A 24,165-nucleotide genomic window follows, 5' to 3' on the forward strand; every position below is an offset into this window, starting at 1 on the left:
ACACGGAGTCTCAACCACTGAACCATCAGGAAGGTCCTCTATGATTTTTTTTTTTTTAATGGAAGCAAATCTAGCACTCTCTGCACTCTCTGTAGCAAATAAAAGAAACAACCCTTCAATCAGGTCTGTGATGTAACATAAAACTAATATATGTTTCATAAAACATAGGTTTTGTCTGTCAGAATGAGTATTTTCCATAAAGGGGATATGCTTTCTTTTAAACTTATCACTCAGTTTCCTATTTGCATTTTAATCAGGTGTTCCGGTGCCTTCCCAATGATGAAGTACACAATTTAATTCAGCTGAGAGACTTTATAAGCAAGCCCATATTAGCAAAGGAGGATCCCATTAGAGCTGAGGAAGAACTGAAAAAGATCCGTGGGTTCTTGGTGCAATTCCCCTTTTATTTCTTGTCTGAAGAAAACCTACTGCCTTCTGTTGGAACCAAGGAAGCCATGGTGCCCATGGAGGTTTGGACTTAAGCGTTATCCTTGTTTGCAGCTCAGAGACTTCCACTCTGAAGAGTACACGTCACATTCTGACTTTCTGGAGACCTAACAGACAAAGCCAGACCCACAGCACACATCCACCGCTTGGACTGCAACACTTTGGGTTGACTTGGAAGGGCTACACTCATACTGATGTAAGAATGATGAACATCGGCATGGCCTTATAATTCCTCGTGCCTCTCCTTGTGAAAAAGGGACTGCGTTCTTAGGTAGCATATACCCAACAGCGTCAACACATATTTCAATTCCGTGATGTATATCAAAGTGCATTTTCTTTGCTAACAAGAATTTATCTGTAACTGATCTACGTTGCCAAAAGTTGTCTGAACCTCCTTAATCTCCTCTGACCCTCACACATGCAGCTGTTGTTTGCTAGACCTGTCTTCATCTTGTAATCCATACAGGCTCTGTTTTACAGAGTTTTTATTGCTAGAAGATGTGATGCTGCTCTGAGATTCTTGAAGGTTCCATGGGATGCTCTGCCCATCTGGTCCTGGAGTCATGGTGTGCACCCAACCAAGGATGTGGTCCTTCTTCCTTTCCAGTGACTGAAAGGGAGGACAGACCTTAATCTATACAGCAACCCATGTTAGGTACTTTTGATAATATTGACAGTATGTATCTTGACACGACAGAGCAACAGGAAGGAATTAAATTTGGTTATTACAGCAGAGATTTCACTTTACCTCCAAAGCCACTGACAAGATGTGTTCTTATGATAGGGCCCATCAGATCAGATTTGAAAACATGTGTAGGATATTTGATTACACAGCAACCCATAAAACTCGAAGACAGAGCATACAGCCTTCAGAAATCACCAACATGTTGGTGGGAATCAGATTCAGATAAGGAAAGAACATTTCTTATAGTCCTGTAAAATTTCCTGCCATCCTTAGCTGCTGGACTGATTGAAATTGGAGTTTCTACATTTCAAAATAAAACCAGCAAATACAACTTGTCTTTCAAGAGAATCAGGGGCTTCATAACTCATGCCAAGTGAATGAGTATGAGCCCAGCCTTATTTGACATTCAGCTCTCTAGCTATGCTACCTTCTAGAAGAAAAATTGATTGTAAAATACATGTACCATCTCTTGCATTATTAAATAAGCATTAACATTCCACTAGAGTTCCAAAGAGGTTAGGATTATTTATTAATTCACACTATCCTCATCTGTGAATTGTTCAGGAAATCCATTTCTCTTTTTTGGATGTTAACATACCCTTTGATATCCCATAGCTCTAGTTTTATTAAGCAGAACCACTCTTACAACTTGAAGAACTAATGTGGGTTCCCAACAGGCCATAAAATATGGTATAGATGGGGCTTCCCTGGTGACTCAGACAGTAAAGAATCTGCCTGCAATGCATGAGATCTGGGTTCGATGCCTGGGTCAGGAAGATCCACTAGAGAAGGGAATGGCAGCCCACTCCAGTGTTCTTGCCTGGAGAATCCCATGGACAGAGGAGCCTGGCAGACTATAGTCCATGGGGTCGCAAAGAGTAGGACTCGATGGAGTGACTAACACTTTCACTTTCACGCTTACACTGGGTGCAATAATTACACCTTTATGGGTTACCCGGACAGAATCTTGTCCAAAGAAGTGAGAACCCATGCCTGTTTCATAGAGCTGATAGTCCAGTGGAAAAGATTAAATAGGAACATAAAGCCAGTGAAACAGCATAAAGTCAGTTAGCAGGAAAGAGACAGTGTTACATACCCACAAGAGAGTTTTACAAATGAGGTGAGACTGTGTAACCAACAATGGAAATTAATATGTTTTTATGGTGGCCAGAGATGAAAATATTGCTTCATTCTATAGCAATCATAAATAAGATGTTTGCTATTTATGAAGTTTAGATTGGCATTTAAAGTGTTGAGTGTATGTGGAATACCTAAGAATTTCTTATATTTTCTTTTTAAATGTTCTTTTAATTGTAGAAGAGTCAAAAGACCGGCTCTTGAAAGAGCCCTTTCTCTTTAAAAAAAAAAAAAGCACGTAATACAACCTCTTCCCATTTCATAGCTGAGGAAACTGTTAGTTGATGGACCCTTGTTAGTTATGGACTAACAACCTTGTTATTTGATGGACTCACTGACGTTCACCCATTAGGACTAATGACATTGCTGCAATCCACTACTGCCTCTCCTTTCACTCATCACTGCCCCACAATGAGGAGATGCAATAAATAGATTACAGAGAGGATGTCTCTAAGCTATTTTGAACCCTGTGATCTTATAGACTTATGCGCTTGTCCGTCTCCCTCAACTAGAATGGAAGCTCCATGGGGCAGGGACTTTCCTGTGTTTTGTTCATAATGTTATCTCCAGAGCTTGAAACAGAGCCTGGTTCATAGGAAGTGCTCAGTACATGTTTGTTGGATGAATAAAGGAGATGGAGGAGAGAACTAATGAAATGAAAACCTTATAGAGTCTCAGACAAGAAATCTTCCTGCTATTGCTAAAGAAACTGTTAGCAAGGTTCTTTTCTACTCAATCTTCTCAAAGGCAAGATGTTTATATGCAAAGAGAGGGGCTACAAGATTTATTTGGGTAGATTTTATGGGAAATTCAGGGCCACAATTTCTTGCTTTGCAGTGGCAGTTTACATAGCGCACCTTTCTGTAAAAATTGCATGGGCTGTGGACACAAGATGCATGACCTAATTACCCATCATTCTCTGACACCATTACTACCTACTAGAAGTTCAAATACTTTAACATTGCAGTGTCTGATATAAACTTTAAAATGCAAGGGATTTAGCATCTTGAAAAACTATTATGAATCTGTACATTTTAAATTGACTATAATCTTTTGAAATTACAAAAGATAATTACAGCCTTTAAGTGCTATACCTGAGATTCTGATAATCCGTGTGATAATTTTTGCTTTCAAGAAGGGGAAAAAAAATCTGTGATTATAAGAAGTGAAGGGTAGAAAGTGGTCATGGCCTATTAAAGCTATTCATGTTGACCAAACTTAGTCATTGGAGGACACTCAGCACAGCAGGTCCAGCGCAGGCGTGTGCTCTGGAGCAAGTGGCCACTTGGTGACTCACCCTCCAATGGGACTGTCTTCTTTTTCAGCTGTAAAGCATCACAGAAGGGCTTGGAGAGCTGGTCATTAAATAATTGAGTGACATATTATAAAACAAAACATTGATTTTAATAGCATCTTTGGGAAAAAATTTTATCTCTAGGTAATCAAAAATGTAAGCAGTTAATCTCTTACGTAATAACGGGAAAATGTAATATATTGTGAATTAACAGTCTTCCAGATGAAAACAGCAAGCCAGGAAAACTTTTTTTAGCAGATGTAAGATAAAGAAGTGCAGGGTCTTCATAATGTATATAAAACCTGTTCTGCCTGTTATCTTACATCTTAACAGAGGTAATGGTTCTTTTTAACATTTCTGATCTGATGTGGCACGTGAGCATTCTCAGATGCCTGTCACCCTCTGGAGAGGAGCTAAAGAGGACTCTTCATGTCTTCTCATCCCTCTCTATTCTCTTGTTATGAAATGAGCAAATGTTATAGGATTTTCAGTGTGCTTAGGAATACAATTTTATTCCCTTGGAAGATCCTCTGAGGTCAATTAATACTGGCAATTTGGAGGTTTAAAATGAGTTTTACTAGGCATCAGTTCAGTTCAGTCACAGAGTTGTGTCCGACTCTTTGGAACCCCATGGACTGCAGCATGCCAGGCCTCCCTGCCCATCACCAACTCCCAGAGTTTGCCCAAATTAATGTCCATTGAGTCTGTGATGCCATCCAACCATCTCATCCTGTCGTCCTTTTCTCCTCCTGCCCTCAATCTTTCCCAGCATCAGGGTCTTTTCAAATGAGTCAGTTCTTCGCATCAAGTGGCCAAATTACCAGGCATAGGCCTTGAGAAATTCTTGAATCTAGAAATTCACTGGAAAAGGAATTCACCATCTATCAAAACGTTGCAGGTGAAGAATCAATGGATTTGTCTTATGTTTATGGGAGGCAGATACCATCATAAATGCCTAATGGCATTTAATTCACATGTGATATATTACTAGGTTTGACTTCAGATTAGGATTCATTGAAGGAACCAAAAATGCTGTGACTGAATTTATTATAGGTTATCTTATTTTTTCCTTTATATCAGTTTTAAATTTTAACTTAAAAACAAAAAGTTAATCTAAAATAAATGAAAATTTGTCACACTAATCATTTTAAACTTTTACGTTTTAAAGTCAGAGACTGGGATAGCTGTCCAACCAAAATGTAGGCTTAAATACTCTTTCCTATCTCCAGCAACTCAATTGTTCACTTTATTCTAGATACGTGCACTTAAGTGAATGTTGTCCTACTTCTGCTCAACACTGGGAAATATAACATCATGTTCTCCTAAGGTATATTCCACTTGGATTCATCACATAAAATGGTCTGGGTCAAAACTACTGATACTCTTCCTCAATCATTCTAAAAATTCATACTAGAGTATTGTAGTTGGAGCACATGTCTCTGACACAAAAACCAAATACATATTGATGAACATTCACCCATTCAGAACATTCAGGTATTCTGGACAGAACTCAGGCACCTAGCCTCACCCTTATGATGGGCTTTGGCAAACTAAGACTGGGCCTCCTGTGTTTGTAAATAAAGTTTTCCTTGATTGCAGCCATGTCCATTTGTTTACATGCCCCATGACCAAATGATCTGCAAATCCAAACTACTTGCTATCCTTAAGAAATGTTTACTGATCCTTCTCCCGAGAGCAGAGAATGTCCAGTTAGAATACCTCAACCAAACAGATTTGAGTGAGTTTTATTCTCTTCCATGAACAAGGTTTTCAACTCTTCCCTATCCCAGAGCCAGCATTCTATAATAGAATAATGGTAACAAGGTCAAGTTCTTTCAGGAATGAAAAGTCATATGAGTTTTGGTTCTGAAAGAGTTATTGTCAACTCATGCAATCTCCTCCCAGCTGAGCACTCAATATGAAGCACTGTTGATAATGTTTTTTAACTAAAGTGTTCAATGAGGATGGGTAGACCTAACGGTTTGTATTCAGAATGAGAATTGTGAACTCAAGAAACTCAGTCTCCCTGGATTTTCCTTCTGTGAAGCCCTGGAAATGACACATGTATCCATTCTCTGCCTCACAGTCAGTGCTTTCAATGCCGACTCCCTTAACTGACTTTTAAAATGTAAATATTCATTAATTAAGCAATTAAAAGTGTGAAATCAGCAGTGTCCCTCTCTTTGAAAAGAAGATTCCTTCTTCTGCACATGAGGTTTTTAGAGCCAGTGCGATGTAGGTCTGAGCTGGAGACAGAAGTGTGCACCCTGGAGCAGGTGTCAGAGCCCCAGCGTCCCCTGCCGTTCCCAGTCCTTCTCACAAGCTTCATGCAGGAGTCTCAGCAGCACCCAGAAAGAGAAAGAAAGAAGCCCCCCCTTTTGCCCCCTCCTCTTTCAGTTACTACCTATTCCCTGAAAGGCGACCACTTTCCCCAGGTTTTAAACAGAGATTAGTTTTGCCTATTTTCGTACCCCACTGGCCTTTTCAACAAGGACACCCTCAGCCTTATCTCTACTAGGCGTCTTGCAAGCTGTCTTTGACTTCCAGGGGACTGCTCACATTTGTAGACTCATCCTGGGCTCCTCTCTCTCCGTTTCACTTCTTCAGGGTCTGGCTTGTTCTTCCCATTCCACTCAGTGCTCAGGTGATCCAATGGCTTCCCTGCTATCTCTCTGCTCACCTGCAGCCCTGCTTTCCCTACTAAGCTCCAGACACATTAGATGTCTGAGCAATAACTATCTCTACTTCTCCACATGGGTCCGAGAGAGCGAGTAGAGAGGCAGAGGGAAACCCATCAGAGGCAAAGCTGCAGCGTGGAGACCCGCCCTCTGCAGCACAGGTGACCTCAGAGGTAGGGGGACAGCCCGTGTGGTGAGGCATCAACAGTGCCCCCTAGAATGGGCCTGTGGATTTGTTTTCATAATATAGTATTCTTATTCTAGAAGCTTGTAATTTCTTTGAAGACAAGGGTCTTCTTCTTCATACTTCATGTAGGGCTTGTCACAATGAGTAGCATATTGTTCAGGTTATGTGGAAAGTGACTTGAAAGCATTCTTTGCTCGTGGTACGTGAGATTCATCAGGCCAATCTGTAAAGAGGATGAGAACATAAAGAATTGAGTTGTTTTATGTTAGAGTGGAGGGATAAGAAGTAGATTTCTAAATTCCTCTTTATATTTACCAAGTCTCAATAACTTTTTAAAATATAGTTTGAGCTGTGATAATGGAAACTTTAAACATCATCAAAATCACATTTGAAAGACTTAAGAAAATTAAATAGTTTTTCCAATGATATTTGGCTATTCACTTTCTAGACAGTAAGTAGGTCAAAAGGTGGGTTTAGAATTGCACCAGATAACTCAGTGGACAAACATTAGCTGATTTATGAGAAACAAAACAGGAGCAGTACTTTTAAAAAGTCTTTTAACATAAAGACATTTTCTGAGCCTCTTTTTCATAACAAGTCTTCATTCATAAGAAATTTTGCGTTACAGTGCATTCCCTAGATAAAGAAAAGGGGACACTAAGGTAAAAGACAAAATCAGAAACTTTTGTCCCCACATTTTACTTATCCCACTAAGACTTTCTTTTTAAGTTTTTATTGAAGTACAGTTGCTTTACAACACTGTGTTAGTTTCGGTTCTACAACAAAGTGAATCAGCTATATGTACACATGTATCTCCTCTTTTTTGGATTTCCTTCCCATCATACTAAGATTTTTAAAATTTATTTATGTTTTTATTGAATGAAATTCAATAAGTTAAATTCTATAGTGCTTTACAATTTTCAAAATTTCCATATACATATCATATAATCCCATATAATCATATAATTATAATCATATAATCCCATAATGCTATGCTATGCTAAGTCACTTCAGTCATGTCCGACTCTGTGCGACCCCATAGACGGCAGCCCACCAGGCTCCCCCGTCCCTGGGATTCTCCAGGCAAGAACACTGGAGTGGGTTGCCATTTCCTTCTCCAATGCATGAAAGTGAAAAGTAAAAGTGAAGTTGCACAGTCGTGTCCGACTCCTAGCGACCCCATGGACTGCAGCCTACCAGGCTCCTCCGTCCATGGGATTTTCCAGGCAAGAGTACTGGAGTGGGGTGCCATTGCCTTCTCCATAATCCCATAATAAGCCCCCTTTTTTAAAATCCCCCATCCCTTTGCCCCTTCGTCCCCTCCCCACTGCTAACCCTTAGTTTGTTCTCTGTATCTGTGCGTCTACTTCTTTTTTGTTTTATTCACTAGTTTGTTGTATATTTTAGATTCCACATTAAGTGATATACAGTATTTGTCTTTGTTGTCTGATTTATTTCACTTACCATAATACCTTCCAAATCCATTCATGTGGCTGCAAATTGCAGAATTTAAAGTCAGGAAGTTCCTGATTGGCTGGTTAAATTATCTTTCCCTTACCCTGCTAATTACCTGCTCTTATGCCCAGAACAGCCCAGCCCTGGATCATAGATGCCTTTTTGTTTGAAATTGGTGTGAGATGTCACTGTGTGCTACTCCTCTCTACACACTTTCATATGCTCTTTCTCTTGAAACTCTGGATTTTTTTTCCAGTTTTTTCTTTAATTTTAAATCGCAACTTTTAGTACAGAAGATTGAGTAAATTGCATTCCTCAGTCCAAGGCCCATTAAGACTCGCTCTCTTGTTTAACTCATTTGTTACTTATTTTAATCTACACATTCCATTCATTTTCTCCTCCTTGCAGTGATCAGTATTAATCATTTTAATGTATTTTTGTGTATCTTTTTACTTGAATGTATTCTTGTAAAATGTGTACTCTTGTTTGAGGAATTTTTATTTACATAAATAATATTATTTCTGGGAAAGCACTAATTTTAATACTTAGGTATGTTGATGTATGCAGGTCTGACCTCTTGCATTTAATCACGGAGCTTACTGTTATGCAATCATCACATTTCATCCATCACTTTCCCACAAACTGACCCCAAGTTACCTCCAGCTACCCACCACCACATATATGCTGCAGTGAAAATCCTCATACCATAGGGCTGCTTGAGTAGCCTCACAATATGGCAGCTAGCTTCCCTCAGAACGAGTGATCCAAGAGAAAACCAAGCAGAAAACACATGTCTTTTATGACCTAGTCTTGGAAGTCACAAACCATCATTACAACACTATCCTATTGATTACACCAGTCAGCGCTATTCAGAGTGGGAGAAGACTAGAGATCTTCCTTGACTTATGATGTGGTTATGCCCCAATAAACCCGCTTTTAAATTGAAAATATTGTTAAATCGAAAATGTACTTAATATACCTAACCTACCAAACACATTAGCCTAGCCTACCTTAAATGTGCTCAGAATACTTACATTAGTCTATAGTTGGGCAAAATCAACTAACATAAAGCCTATTTCAAAATAAACTGTTGAATACCTCATGTAATTTATTGAATATTATACCAAAAGTGGAAAACTTCTGTATGGTTGTACGGGTGCACAATGGTTGTAATAGTGTCGGTTGTTTACCTTTGTGATTACACGGCTAACTGAAGCTATGGCCTTACCACCACTACCCAGTACCATAGAGTATTGCGCTGCATGTTCTGAGCCTGGGAAAAGATAAAATTTTACATTTGAAGTATAGTTTCTATTGCATACTTATCCCTTCAAAAGTTTTAAGTCAAACCATTATTAAGTCAGGGACCATATCTATATACAGCATGAGTACTGGGAAGTGGGGTCATTGGGGTTATATTGGAGGCTCGACACCACAAACATCAACTATTATACTTCTTTTTTATTTATTTATTTGTTTTTAATTGAAGGATAATTGCATTGCAGAATTTTGTTTTCTGTCAAACATCAGCATGAATCAGCCATAGGTACACCCATGTCCCCTCCCTCCCGAACTTTCCTCCTCATCCCACCCTTCCAGATTGTCACAGAGGCCCTGTTTGAGTTCCCTGAGTCATACAGCAAATTCCCACTGGCTATCTATTTTACATATGGTAATGTAACTTTCCATGTTACTCTCTCCGTACATCTCACCCTCTCCCTCTTCCCCTCCTCCCATGACCATAGGTCTGTTCTCTGTCTGTTTCTCCCTTGCTGCCCTGAAAATAAATTCATCAGTACCATCTTTCTAGATTCTATATATATGTGTCAGTATATGATATTTATATTTTTCTTTCTGACTTACTTCCCTCTGTATAATAGGCTCTAGGATTGTCCACCTCATTAGACCTGACTCAAATGTGTTCCTTTTTATGGCTGGGTAGTATACCATTGTATATATGTACCACAACTTCTGTATCCATTCATCTGTTGAAGGGCATCTAGGTTGCTTCCATGTTCTAGCTATTGTAAATAGTGCTGCAGTGAACATTGGGGTACATGTGTCTTTTTCAATTTTTATTTCCTCATGGTATATGCCTAGAAGTGGGATTGCTGGGTCATATAGTGGTTTTATTCCTAGTTTCTTAAGTAATCTCCATACCATCTTCCATAGTGGCTGTATCCATTTACGTTCCCACCAGCAATGCAAGAGGGTTCCCTTTTCTCCGCACCCTTTCCAGCATTTGTTTGTAGACTGTAGACTTTTTGATGATGGCCATTCTGACTGGTATGAGGTGGTCTCTCATAGTTTCGATTTGCATTTCTCTAATAATGAGCGATGTTGAGCATCTTTTCATGTGTCTGTTAGCCATCTGTATGTCTTCTTTGGAGAAATGACTGTTTAGGTCTTTTCCCCACTTTTTGATTGGGTAGTTTATTTTTCTGGTATTGAGTTGTATGAGCTGCTTGTTTATTTTGGAAAGTAATTCTTTGTCAGTTGTTTCCTTTGCTATTTATTTTCTCCCATTCTGAGAGTTGTTTGTAGTTTCCTTTGCTGTACAAAAGCTTTTAAGTTTAATTAGGTCCCATTTGTTTATTTTTGTTTTTATTTCCATTACTCTAGGAGGTGGGTCAAAGAGGCTCTTGCTTTGATTTATGTCATCGAGTGTTCTGCCTATGTTTTCCTCTAAGAGTTTTATAGTTTCTGGTTTTACGTTTAGGTCTTTAATCCATTTTGAGTATATGGAACAAGATAGAGAGCCCAGAGATAACCCCACGCACCTATGAGTACCTTATTTTTGACAAAGGAGGTAAGAATATACAATGGGGCAAAGACAGCCTCTTCCGTAAGTGGTGCTAGGAAAACTGGACAGATACATGTGAAAAAATGAGATTAGAACACTTCCTAATGCCATGTATTTCTATTTTTCCCCAGACTTCTTGTTTCCCAGATAGATATTTGGTTTTTCTCTGTTCTTTTCCTGAGTTGATTATCTGTGTGATAATTCTGCCACCTAGAAGATGTACATCACCTTCCCACACATGCAAGAATCCCGAAACTTCTTGTATGCATATCCACACTGAGTTCTATTATAAGAATTGTCAAATGGTTGTCAAATGCCACTCATAAAAAGGAAAATGACACTAGGTTTATCCCTGAAAAAGGAGCCCCTTGCATTCAGGATCCCGAATTTCATATCAGCCGTGATATTTTTGTTGTTGTTAACTTAAGCCAACCTCGACTTTTCTTTCTATTGTTGTAAGTAGTGAGCCCTGTTTTACCTGATTTCATTTTTTAAAATGTATTTGCAAAATAACGTGTGTATTAGTAAGATACCTGGCCGTTTTTAGAAGTCAAAGAGGTGTAGATGGCAGAAGCATTCTCTTTGATGCTTTCATAGGTCAGAGAAAGCTACAACAAATGCCGTGGTCTCTGAAAGGATGTTTTATTGCAAATAGAAAATGATCATTAGTAACAACTCTGACATTATACTGCATGAAACATTTACATGTTAAGTATTCTTTCTGCTTCTGCTAGTCTGCAACCCTTGAATTTTTCACACATGAAGACATGGATGCATATCAAATAAAAGATTAAAGATCATGGATAATAGCAATACAATGGGGAACCAAATGTTCATGTTTCATTAGGAAAAATAAAAAGAAAGAGAGAAACTTATCACTGCCATTTTTTATTTATTGACGCAAAAATGCTGTTCAGCACAAATGTAGCCATTACCATCCAAAGTGAGATACAGATGAGTATTGAGAGTCTGAGGGGAAAGCAAAGGCCTTGAGAGTTTCTCCCATCACATAGACCAGTGAAATAAATTATTGAACCATACCTGAGCCCAAAAGCAAACTACTTCAATTTAATTCTCCACCCTTCATTCTTATGCTAAGATAAGCATATGATGGACCATTAACAGCCTCCTATGGGAAACCTGCCTCTGGTGGAGATTATTTGTGATAACTCTGCTACCTAGAAGATGTACATTACCTTCCTGCACTTGCAGAAATCCTGAGTGGGTGCTCAGGATCCCTGTGTCTGACCTAAGAGATGCAAGTCAAGGCACCACCAATTTATCCTCTTCCCTGACGTCACCAAAACCGGTATACTTCAAGCAAGACTAATAGACTTGTGTGTGTGCCTTGCTTGATCTCTCTGGAGATTTATAGTTAAGAATGGAAATTTGGAGGAATCAAAGATAGATAGTAACTAATTGAACATCCATCATAAGCAAAGCTTCTGATTTCACTGTTGAAGGTAAGACTTGTAGTAAAGAATACACAAGTCAATCAATGAAAGTGCCTAAAAATTGTAAAAGGCCATAAATAATATAAAGCATGTACCTAGGGCCAGAAATAGATTCGGGGTTACTGCTTTGGACCTGGCAGTTCCAGACAGCATGTACTAGACCCGAGTACCCTGAATTTTCTCTGGTAAATGTATCTCTTCTACTCTAAAGCAAGGAGTCTGGGCAAGGAAAAAGTTTGGTCCTGAGATGATATGGGGTGAATATGTGGGTATCTTCTCCATTGACTATGCTGCTATTTCATTCACCACTTCAGGGCCTTCCTTCATTCAGATCACACCAGGGACACATAACAGATATTGACCAGGTAAACCTACAGAAGGGCCATATAAGACCAAAAAGGTCCTCTCTTCTCCAAAGAACTTCAAGTATTTCCAGGTATGATCTCAGAATAGGTGCTCATCAGATCAGATCAGCTGCCATTTGTTTGCATTTCCTGGAGCAGAGAACTGAGAAATTAAATGACATGGGTAAGGTCTAAACAGGGCTTCTCTGGGGACTCAGGTGGTAAACGCTCCGCCTGCAATTCAGGAGACATGGGTTTGATCCCTGGGTCAGGGAAGATCCCCTGGAGAAGGAAATGGCAACCACACCAGTATTCTTGCCTGGAAAATCCCATGGAAAGAGGAGCCTGGTGGGATACAATCCATGGTGTCAAAGAGTTGGACATAACTTAGTGACTAAACCATTACCACCAGTATTCCCTTAGGTGGAAATAACAAATTTTGTTCAGCCATTCATCGATTGACATACATTTGGGTTGTTGACATCTGTTATTTTTATGAATAAGGCTGCTATAAACACTTGCCCACAAGTTTCGGTATGGACATATGTTTTCATTTCTCTTAGATCCATATCTGGAAGTGAAATTGCTGGATCATAAGGTAACTCTTTTACTTTGGGGGGAACTGCCAGGCTGTTTTTCATTTCTGTCACCATGTATGATGGTTCAGTATCCTCACCAACACGTGTTTCTATCTGATATTTTTATTATAGTCATCCTGGTTGGTGTGGAGTAGCATCTCCTTGGGGTTTTCATTTGCCTTGTCCTGATGGCTAATGATGTAAGGAGTATTTTCATGTGCTCTTTGGCCATTTGCTTATCTTCTTTGGAGAAATGTCTACTCAGATCCTTTGCCCCTTTTTTATTGGTTTGTCTTTTTGATATTAAGTTTAAGAACTCTTTACATAATCTATACAGAAGTTCCTTGTTAGATATACGATTTTCAGATATTTTCTCCTATTATGTGCTCTGTCTTTTCACTTTGTTCCTAGTATCCTTTATAGCACGGAACTTTTAATTTTGAAGACATCCAATGTATCTTTTTGTTTTTGTTGCTTGTGCTTTTGGTGATGTATCTGAGAATCTGTTGCTAAATCCAAGGTCACAAAGACTAACCCTGATGTTTTCTTCCAAGAGTTTTATGATTTTTGACTTTTATATTTAGGTCTTTGATCAATTTAGGGTTAATTTTTTAATATAGTGTGAAGTAAGAGTTCACCTTCATTCTTTTATATGTGACTATCCTGTTGTTTCAGCAGCATTTATTGAAAACACTATTCTTTCCCATTTGAACAGTTTTCACATCTATGCTAAAAATTAATTGCCATAGATACATGTGTTTATTTAGACTTTCAGTTTTATTTTGTAAACATACATGCCTATACTTAATGCCAGAATCTGACTGCCAATGCAGAAGATGTGAGTTGATCCATGAGTTGGGAAGTTCCCCTCGAGAAGGAAACGGCAACCCACTCACTCGAGTATTCTTGCCTGGGAAGTTCCACGGACAGAGGAGACTGGCGGGCTACAGTCCTTGGTGTCACTAAAGTATCACAGTATCACAGTCTTGATTACTCTTGTTTGTAGTAGGTTTTGAAATTACAAAGTGTATGTCCTCCAATTTGTTGTGCTTTTCCAAGATTGTATTGGCTATTCGGAGTGCCTTGTGCTTCCATACAGATTTTAGGATCAGCTTGTCAACTTCTTGTGAAGAACCAGCTGGTATTATGATATAGATTGAATTGATCAATTTGAGAGTATTGCCATATTAACAATATTATGTCTTCTGAACCATGAACAAGGGATCTCTAAATCCCATTTATTTAGATGACCTTTAATTTCTTTCAGCAGTGTTTTATAGTTTTCAGTGCCTCTGTTAGGTACCTCTTTTGTTAAATTTTATAATGAATACTTTTTAAAAATATATATTTCTCATGCATACTTGTTCTCAAGTATGGATATATTTACACTAAAAAAGTATACCTTTGTTTATCTGAAATTCAAATTTAATTGATCATTCTGTGTTTTACTTGGCAATCCTACTTTAAAAGTGACCAAACATAGAATGAAGCATATGAGCCTACAGCTGTGAAGGGCATCTGAGTATTCAGAGACTGGAAGAGAAAGTTAATTAGGTCTATATAAAAGCAAATATTTAGCTCCTAGGAGGATATAACAATTAATTAGCATAATCTATTTTATCTTGAGATGTTATTCTACTTTAAACTTCACTCTGAAATATGTGCTTTGAAGAAGAAAGTAAACATTTTGAAAATAATTTCCATTAATCTGAACTTAAAAAAATATTTCAGTATCAGGCTTCAAGGCAGTAAACCCTGAACCATGTCTATTAATCTTAGCAAAGTCACCTGTATTCTCCCACAGACAGAAACTTTTCATGCCCATGAAGACTATGTGATACAGATGTGATGTGGTGATATAGTTACACCCTTGAGCTCTTACTAGAATTGTTTCATGTTGGAGAAATTATTTTTTCATCCTGATATTTAATAAGAAATAACTCTTTATGTCAAAGTCCTGATCTAAACTTTAATCCCCTCCCCTTGTGTGTGGAGTGGACCTGGGACTTGCTTCTAGTGAATAGAATATGGCAAAGGTGACCACATGGACCACATGGACCACAGCCTTGTTTAACTCAATGAAACTATGAGCCATGCCGTGTAGGGCCACCCAAGACAGACGGGTCATGGTGGAGAGTTCTTACAAAATGTGGTCCACTGGAGAAGGAAATCACAAACCACTTCAGTATTCTTGCCTTGAGAACCTCATGAACAGTATGAAAAGGCAAAAAGTTACAACACTGAAAATGAACTCCCCAGGTCAGTAGGTGCCTAATATGCTACTGGAGATCAGTGGAGAAATAACTCCAGAAAGAATGAAGGGATGGAGCCAAAGCAAAAACAACACCCAGTTGTGGAGGTGACTGGTGATAGAAGCAAAGTCTGATGCTGTAAAGAGCAGTATTGCATAGGAACCTGGAATGTTAGGTCCATGAATCAAGGCAAATTGGAAGTGGTCAAATAAGAGATGGCAAGAGTGAACGTTGACATTTTAGGAATCAGCAAACTAAAATGGACTGGGATGGGTGAATTTAACTCAGATGACCATTATATCTACTAGTGTGGGCAGGAATCCCTTAGAAGAAATGGAGTAGCCATCATAGTCAACAAAAGAGTCCGAAATGCAGTACTTGGATGCAGTCTCAAAAACGACAGAATGATCTCTGTTCGTTTCCAAGGCAAACCATTGAATATCACAGTAATCCAAGTCTATGCCCTGACCAGCAATGCTGAAGAAGCTAAAGTTGAATGGTTCTTTGAAGACCTACAAGACCTTCTAGAACTAACACCCAAAAAAGAAGTCCTTTTCATTATAGGGGACTGGAATGCAAAAGTAGGACGTCAAGAAATACCTTGAGTTACAGGCAAATTTGGCCTTGGAGTACAGAATGAAGCAGGGCAAAGTCTAATAGAGTTTTGCCAAGAAAATACACTGGTCATAGCAAACACCCTCTTCCAACAACACAAGAGAAGACTCTGCACAAGGACATCACCAGATTGTCAATAGTGAAATCAGACTGATTATGTTCTTTGCAGCCAAAGATGGAGAAGCTCTATACAGTCAGCAAAAACAAGACCGGGAGCTGACTGTAGCTCAGATCATGAACTCCTTATTGCCAAATTCAGACTTAAATTGAAGAAAGTAGGGAAAACCACTAGACCATTCAGGTATGACCTGAATCAAATCCCTTATGATTATACAGTGGAAGTGAGAAATAGATTAAAGGGATTAGATCTGATAGACAGAGTGCCTGAAGAACTATGGGCGGAGGTTCATGACATTGTACAGGAGGCAGGAATCAAGACCATCCCCCCAACCCAGAAAAAATGCAAAAAGGCAAATGGTTGTCTGAGGAGGCCTTAAAAATAGTTGTGAAAAGAAGAGAAGTGAAAGGCAAAGGATAAAAGGAAAGATATACCCATTTGAATGCAGAGTTCCAAAGACTAGCAAGGAGAGATAAGAAAGCCTTCCTAGGTGATCAGTACAAAGAAATAGAGGAAAACAATTGCTTCTTGGCCTTTTGGCTAAGATCAAGTGCAAAGAAATAGAGGGAAACAATAGAATGGGAAAAACTAGAGATCACTTCAAGAAAATTAGAGCTACCAAGGGAACATTTCATGAAAGATGGGCACAATAAAGGACGGAAATGGTATGGACCTAACAGAAGCAGAAGATATTAAGAGGTGGCAAGAATACACAGAAGAACTGTACAAAAAAGATCTTCATGACCCAAATAATCACGATGGTGTGATCCCTCACCTAGAGCCAGACATCCTGGAATGTGAAGTCAAGTGGGCTTTAGGAAGCATCACTACAAAGCTAGTGAAGGTGATGGGATTCCAGTTGAGCTATTTCAGATTTTAAAAGATTATGCTGTGAAAGTGCTGCACTTAATATGCCCGCAAATTTGGAAAGCTCAGCAGTGGCCACAGGAATGGAAAAGGTCAGTTTTCATTCCAATCCCAAAGAAAGGCAATGCCAAAGAATGCTCAAACTACCGCACAATTGCACTCATCTCACATGCTAGTAAAGTAATGCTCAAAATTCTCCAAGCCAGGCTTCAACAGTATGTGAACCGTGAACTTCCAGATGTTCAAGCTGGATTTAGAAAAGGCAGAGGAAACAGATCAAATTGCCAACATCCGTTGGATCATCAAAAAAGCAAGAGAGTTCCAGAAACATCTACTTCTGCTTTATTGACTATGCCAAAGCCTTTGACTGTGTGGATCACAACAAACTGTGGAAAATTTTTCAAGAGATTGGAATACCAGACCACCTGACCTGCCTTTTGAGAAACCTGTATGCAGGTCAGGAAGCAACAGTTAGAACTGGACATGGAACAACAGACTGGTTCCAAATCAGGAGCGGTGTACATCAAGGCTGTATATTGTCACCCTGCTTATTTAACATCTATGCAGTGTACATCATGAGAAATGCTGGACTGGATGAAGCACAAGCTAGAATCAAAGTTGCTGGGAAAAATATCAATAACCTCAGATATGCAGATGACACCACCCTTAGGGCAGAAAGCAAAGAACTAAAGAGCCTCTTGATGAATGTGAAAGGAGAATGAAAAAGTTGGCTTAAAGCTCAACATTCAAAAAACAAAGATCATGGCATCTGGCCCCATCATTTCCTGGCAAGTAGATGGGGAAACAGTGGAAACAGTGACAGACTTTATTTTGGGGGGCTCCGAAATCAGTGCAGATGGTGATGGCAGCCATGAAATTAAAAGACGCTTGCTCCTTGGAATAAAAGTTATGACCAACCCAGACAGCATATTAAAAAGCAGAGACATTATTTTGCCAACAGAGTCCATCTAGTCAAAGCTACGGTTTTTCCAGTAGTCATGTATGGATGTGAGAATAGGACTGTAAAGAAAGCTAAGCGTTAAAATTGATGCTTTTGGACTGTCGTGTTGGAGAAGACTTTTGAGAGTCCCTTGGATAGCAAGGAGATCTAACCTAAAGGAAAGTCTATCCTAAAGGAAATCAGTCCTGAGTGTTCATTGGAAGGACTGATGCTGAAGCTGAAACTCCAATACTTTGGCGACCTGATGCAAAGAACTGACTCATTTGAAAAGACCCTCATGCTGGGAAAGATTGAAGGTGGGAGGAGAAGGGGATGACAGAGGATGAGATGGTTGGATGGCATCACCAACTCAATGGGCATGGGTTTGGGTGGACTCCGGGAGTTGGTGATGGACAGGGAGGCCTGGCGTTCTGCCGTCCATGGGTTGCAAAGAGTCAGACACAACTGAGCGACTGAACTGAACTGAACTGATCCTGGGTAACACTAACTTAATCAAGTGAAAGTCCTTAAGAGAGGGACTGACCCCTCCTTGAGGCCAGAGACTCTTCTCTGTTCATTTTAAAGAAGCAAGTCATCATGAGTCCTGTAGATGCAAGGCAATGAATTCTGCCAACAACCTGAATGAATTCTGAAGCAGATTTTTCTCAATTCAAACCTCCATATGAAAATACAGCGCTGGGACTTCCTTGACAGTCCAATGGCTGACTTTGCCTTTCAATGCTGGGGAGATTTGGTTTTGATCCCTGGTTGAGAAGCTAAGATCCTACATATCTTGAGCCCTGAAAAACAAAACATTAAAAAAAGAAAAGAAGCAAAAGCAATAGTGTAGCAATTCAGTAAAGACTTTTTAAAAATAAATGAAAATACAGCCCAGATGACACCTTGATTACAGCCTTGTATGACCTGAGCAGAGGACCAGCTGAGCTATAGTGAGACTACTAACACACAGAAATTGTGAGATAATAAATGTGTGTTGTTTTAAGCCATTAAATTTGAGATAATTTGTTACGTAGCAATAGAAAATTAATACTTTGTTACCCAGCAATATAGCAACAATACAGCCTCATTACTAGGTATTCAGTTCCTTTGCATCCATAGGCTGAGCCTTTAAAAGTTCTACCACCTTCTAGCACATAAATCCAATGACTGCCTCATATTAGTACTGGAAGTCCTGGATCCCAGGCAATCCCTCAGTCCAAAGCAAGCCAGGGAGGTCAGACACCCTAACACGTGGCAGGTCACCATCACATGAGCTGTGCACCCATGTCTTTCTTCTCAAGAGAAGATACAGCTCTTGCACTGAGGATCATGGCCTATCTCCCTTTTAACTTCTATCTTCAACTCCATGACCTTAATTCCATTTATTGAGCCAGAAAGCTGTTATTCCCTCCAACCCCCACCAGGAACATAAAGTGGTGGGGGTATGCAGAGATGGGAAGTAGACAGAGCTATATGCAAAAAGTTCAGGCATTTTGAAATATAAAATTTCCTAGTTGGGAGTGGAAGAAAGACCTTTTTCTAGCAAGTTAAAAGCAGCCAAACAAGCTGCAACATACTGGGTAATTCCTTTTGTCTTTTCGTTCTTCATAACTCATCCTGTTCAAGTAGAATAAGAATTCGGGTAAGCAGGGCAGTATGAACGGCACAAGGCTCTGGCTGCTACTCATGATTGGCAGGCTGAGACCAAACATCTTCCCTGTTCTGATTCTTACTGAGCCTGGCTTCAAACTAGCTTGAAGCCCTAGCTGAGCAAAGCCAGTAGGACTTACCAGAACCACTCCAGCCATGCAGAGGTACCCAGAGTATCTCTCCAGGCCCTGGTCCTCCCTGCTTTCCATTCCTGCCTGATCCTGACTATATTGCCTGTTTTTAAGAATATCTTTATTTATTTGGCTGTGCCCGGTCTTAGTTGAGGCATGCAAACTCTTCCTTGCAGCATGTGGGCTCTAGTTCCCTGACCAAGAATTGAACCTGGGCCCCCTGAACTGGGAGTGAGGAATCTTAGCCAGTGGACCACCAAGGAAGTCCCCTGATGGTATTGCTTGTTAATGGTTTTAGTGTCTTACTTTCCAGTCCTTTCCCATTGGTGCTTAGGATTGCTGCTGCTGCTAAGTCGCTTCAGTCATGTCCGACTCTGTGTGACCCCACAGACGGCAGCCCACCAGGCTCCCCCGTCCCTGGGATTCTCCAGGCAAGAACACTGGAGTGGGTTGCCATTTCCTTCTCCAATGCATGCAAGTGAAAAGTGAAAGTGAAGTCGCTCAGTCGTGTCCGACTCTTAGCAACCCCATGGACTGCAGCCCACCAGGCTCCTCATCCATGGGATTTTCCAGGCAAGAGTACTGGAGTGGGGTGCCATTGCCTTCTCCTTCCTGTGCTGTCCAACAGCCAATCCCAATCTCATACCCAACCCTGGCTGCTAGAACTCCAGCCTGGACTCTGAGCCCTAAACCCAGCATTTATCTAAGATGGGATTAAGATACATCAGACAGCATAATGCTGACCTCACAGGCAATTAGGAATGCTTAAAGTTCGAACCTAGACCTGGCCCCATGCTTTATCTCAGTTCCAGTGTCCATTCAGCTAAACTGAGGGTTCCCATGTGACTCCGACACCCTCTCCCATCTCACATTAAACCAAAGGCTCTGACAGCTCTTAGGGGTACCCAGGGTTATTCTATAAGGCTGGTAAATAAGAATTTATGCTGCACAAAACCCAATTAGATTTGTAAAGAGATGACTTCAAATGGAAAAAACAGAAAACTGACAAAGACCTGAGGAGGGAGGGCATAAAAAGATGAGAAGCTTCTTCAGACTAGACGACATTAAGTAAAATCAATTATCTAAATAAAACTCTGAGTGCACTTCTTCCCTAATCCCCATTCCATATAAATCTACACAGAAATTGTTTTGTTCACTCTCAAATGCAGAGCCATCAATTTTAGATATAAGACATGCTCAGGTTTCTGCAGAAAATGTAACTTTTTGTTATCCTTACAAGAGTTGTTTCAAAGATGAAAATCTGATGGTCTGTAGATGAATGTTCTCTCAGCCTCCCTTTAAACTAACCCTGTAAAACAGTCATGTGCATCAATAGCCCATCATCACAATAATGCTGCTTGATGGCTTCAAAATCCAGGAGCTTTAAACAGCTATAACTTACTCTGGCTTGTGCATCTGTGAGTTGGCTGGGTGCGGGCTGATCTAGGTTGAGCATGTTTCCACATCTGCTCCATTGATCTGTCCTCCTCCTCCTCCACTGAGCTAGCCATTTTCCTCTCATGACAATGAGAAGGCAGAAGCACAAGAGGAAGGCACCGTGGAAACGCAAATGACTACTAAGGCCTAAGCTGGAACTGGCACATGGTCGCTCTGCCCACATTCCATTGGCCACAGCAAGCTACATGCTCAAAAACAACACCCATGCTTCTAGTGGGAGGATCTGCAGAGTCACAAGGCAAGGCTTCACAAATCTGAGCCAATTAGTCAGTGTACCAGAACATCTAATAGAGTGCTGGTTCCTATCTTTACGGTATCTCTAACCAAGCCAACTTGATCTGGTTTTCCCCTCAGTGCCCCAATAGCATTCTGAATTAATCTGAATTTCTTTCTTTGACTGACAAAGCTCATTTTTCCAGTGATGGTGATGAACCATCCATTGACTTTCCTCCTCAGATGATGGCTTTCCTCCACAGTAAGCTTTCTGGAACTCACAGTCACTTCCACCTCTTAAATGTATCAGCTGGGTGAATGTGAAGGTGGGTACCACTCATAGAAGACTCATCTGGCTGGCCCTGAATAAAATAAAAGCCTTCAACTTTTCTTGGGGGAAATTTCCCTGATTTAAATACTTTTGAATATGTTGTTCTGTCATTTTAAAGAATAAGGTTCTGTTGAGTATTGGATGTATTTTTCCTGCAACAGGATACATATTTCTTTCCTTTGTTTTTCCAGAGACTTAATATGGTTCTGGCCATGTTTTCCTGACTACAAATCAGGTGCACAGGCTGACAAGGAGAGGAACAACAGGAAGGTCTATTTAAAGCTGGCAATTACTGCTTTTGACATATTGCCTATTACTTAGAATTTGTATTCTTCATATTTCCCCTCACAGGGTATTAAATTTTGATTAAACCCTAGGACCTCTGGCTGTCTTCCATAAATAGGGAAAACTCTATAGAGTCCTAGGCAACGTTTTTATATGCAAAATGAGTTGCTAACTTATCAGGCTAATTGTTGCAGTGTTTATCCCCTGAAGTCCTAACTGCTCCCTTTAGATTTGCAGTAAATATTCCTACCAGCCCATGGCATTCTGGGTGATAAGCGGTATATTTTTTTATAAGGTTCCATTTCCACAAACTATATCACTTCGAAAGGAAATTTATACCTCTATTTGCCAGGATCTCTGGCCAGAAACAACCAATGAAAAAATGAAAGAGGGTCTCAAAAATAAACAGAGGTCAATGTCACTGTTTCTGGGTGTCTAGGGTACAATCCAATCCTATAAAAATAACATCAGAACTCCCTGTGTACCAGGCCCTGTGCTAAGTGCTGTGCACACACCATATTAGTCTTTCCAATAACCCAGTAAGGTGGGTGCCATTGCCTCTCAGGGTACTGATGAGAAGACTCACCAGCCAAATCCTTACATATGTTGACAGAGCCTGGATTTGAACTCAGATTCATCTGACCCCATGTGAAAGAAAGAAAGTGAAGTCATTCAGTTGTGTCTGACTCTTCGTGACCCCATGGACTGTAGCCCACCAGGCTCCTCCATCTACGGAATTTTCCAGGCGAGAGTACTGTAGCAGGTTGCCGTTTTCTACTCCAGGGGATCTTCCCGACCCAGGGATCGAACCTGGGTCTCCCACATTGCGGGCAGACGCTTTACCGTCTGAGCCACCAGCTTTTAAAAGGTCTCCTTGACTACTATCTTCACATGAGGAGGGATTATAATAGGAATCCCAACTTCAGATGTGTTACCAAGTCTGCGTCTGCTACATATTGTATTGACCCAACAAGAAGAAATTCTTTTTTAAAAAATATTTATTTATTTGGCTGCACTGGGTCTTGGTTACAGCATGTGGGGTCTTCTTTGTGTCACTGTGGCACATGGACTCTCTAGTTGCTCTGTGGGCTTAGTTGCTCTTTGGCACATGGGATCTTAGTTCCTGGATCAGGGATCAAACCTGCACCCCCAGTTTCGCAAGGTGGATTCTTAACCACTGGACTACCAGGGAAGTCCCAAGAAGAAATTATTTAAGAACTATCTTGGAATCCTTCTAACCCATCGAAGCAAATCTTGAATTATTCCCCTGTATTTCTTCTATGTTTCTGCAAGAATGTGCTTCCAAGAACTCCCTTGGTTCTTGGGCAGACATACTGAACCCACAACCCAGATATCTTCCCCTTAGGCATCTCCAGATTGTTTAATTTTTCCCCAATACACAATATGTATATAATTCTTCTTCTACACATTTTATTTACGTCCCTGTTTAGTAATGAAAGTTTCTTGCTTAAAAAAATGACTTTCACGTGAGTATTCATGGTCAGTTTAGTTCAGTCGCTCAGTCGTGTCCGACTCTTTGCGACCCCATGAACCGCAGCACGCCAGGCCTCCCTGTACACCACAAACTCCCGGAGTCCACCCAAACCCATGTCCATTGAGTCAGTGATGCCATCCAACTATCTCATCCTCTGTCGTCCCCTTCTCCCCCTGCCTTCGATCTTTCCCAGCATCAGGGTCTTTTCCACTGAGTCAGCTCTTCGCATCAGGTGGCCAAAGTATTGGAGTTTCAGCTTCAACATCAGTCCTTCCAATGAACACCCAGGACTGATCTCAATAGCAAAAAATTGGAAACAACCCTAGTGTTCATCAGCTGGTGAACAGACAAATAAAATGTGGTATATCAATACAATGGGACACTGCCCAGCAATAAGAAGAAATACTGATAAATGCTACACTATGGATAAACCTCATAAACATTATACTAACTGAAAGAAGTCAGCCACAAAAGAGCACATGTTGCATGATTCCATTCACGTAGAATGCCCAGAAAAGGCGAATCTATGTAGACAGGAAGCAAACTAATGACTGTTTGAGGCTGAGGGGTTGGGGGGAGGAGGATTAAGTGTAAAAGAGGTAGACGTGATCACACAGTGATAAAAATATTCTGAAATTGAGTTATGGTAATGGCTGCAAAACTTAGTAAATTCACTAAATATTAATGAATCATATATTTAAATCAGTTAATTTCACAGTACGTAAATTATACCTGAATAAAGTTGTTT

The 24,165-nt window shown here is 40.2% G+C and overlaps 1 protein-coding gene and 1 long non-coding RNA gene across 10 annotated transcripts in view; one reads left to right on the top strand and one right to left on the bottom strand.

The window, feature by feature from the left end:
* The window catches only part of PLD1 (phospholipase D1), a 278,672-nt gene that overhangs the window by 222,065 nt on the left and 32,442 nt on the right, over positions 1 to 24,165 (top strand). For 8 of the 9 annotated variants that reach the window (XM_044944848.2, XM_025285411.3, XM_044944860.2 and 5 more), the window contains one exon: positions 258 to 5,731. The exons of the other annotated variant lie outside the window; for it this stretch is intronic. In XM_044944848.2, coding sequence (XP_044800783.2) covers positions 258 to 482 — 225 coding nt within the window. In that variant the 3' untranslated portion in view covers positions 483 to 5,731. Of the gene's footprint in view, positions 1 to 257; positions 5,732 to 24,165 lie in introns of those variants that run through there. 9 annotated transcript variants of the gene reach the window in all.
* Positions 6,531 to 24,165, bottom strand: part of LOC102416376 — a 107,359-nt gene continuing 89,724 nt past the window's right edge. The window contains exon 3 of the long non-coding RNA XR_328424.4: positions 6,531 to 6,651. This is a non-coding gene — a long non-coding RNA (uncharacterized LOC102416376). The remainder of the gene's footprint in view (positions 6,652 to 24,165) is intronic.

This window comes from Bubalus bubalis, chromosome 1 (genome assembly GCF_019923935.1).
Source record: "Bubalus bubalis isolate 160015118507 breed Murrah chromosome 1, NDDB_SH_1, whole genome shotgun sequence".
Taxonomy (NCBI): Eukaryota; Metazoa; Chordata; class Mammalia; order Artiodactyla; family Bovidae; genus Bubalus; species Bubalus bubalis.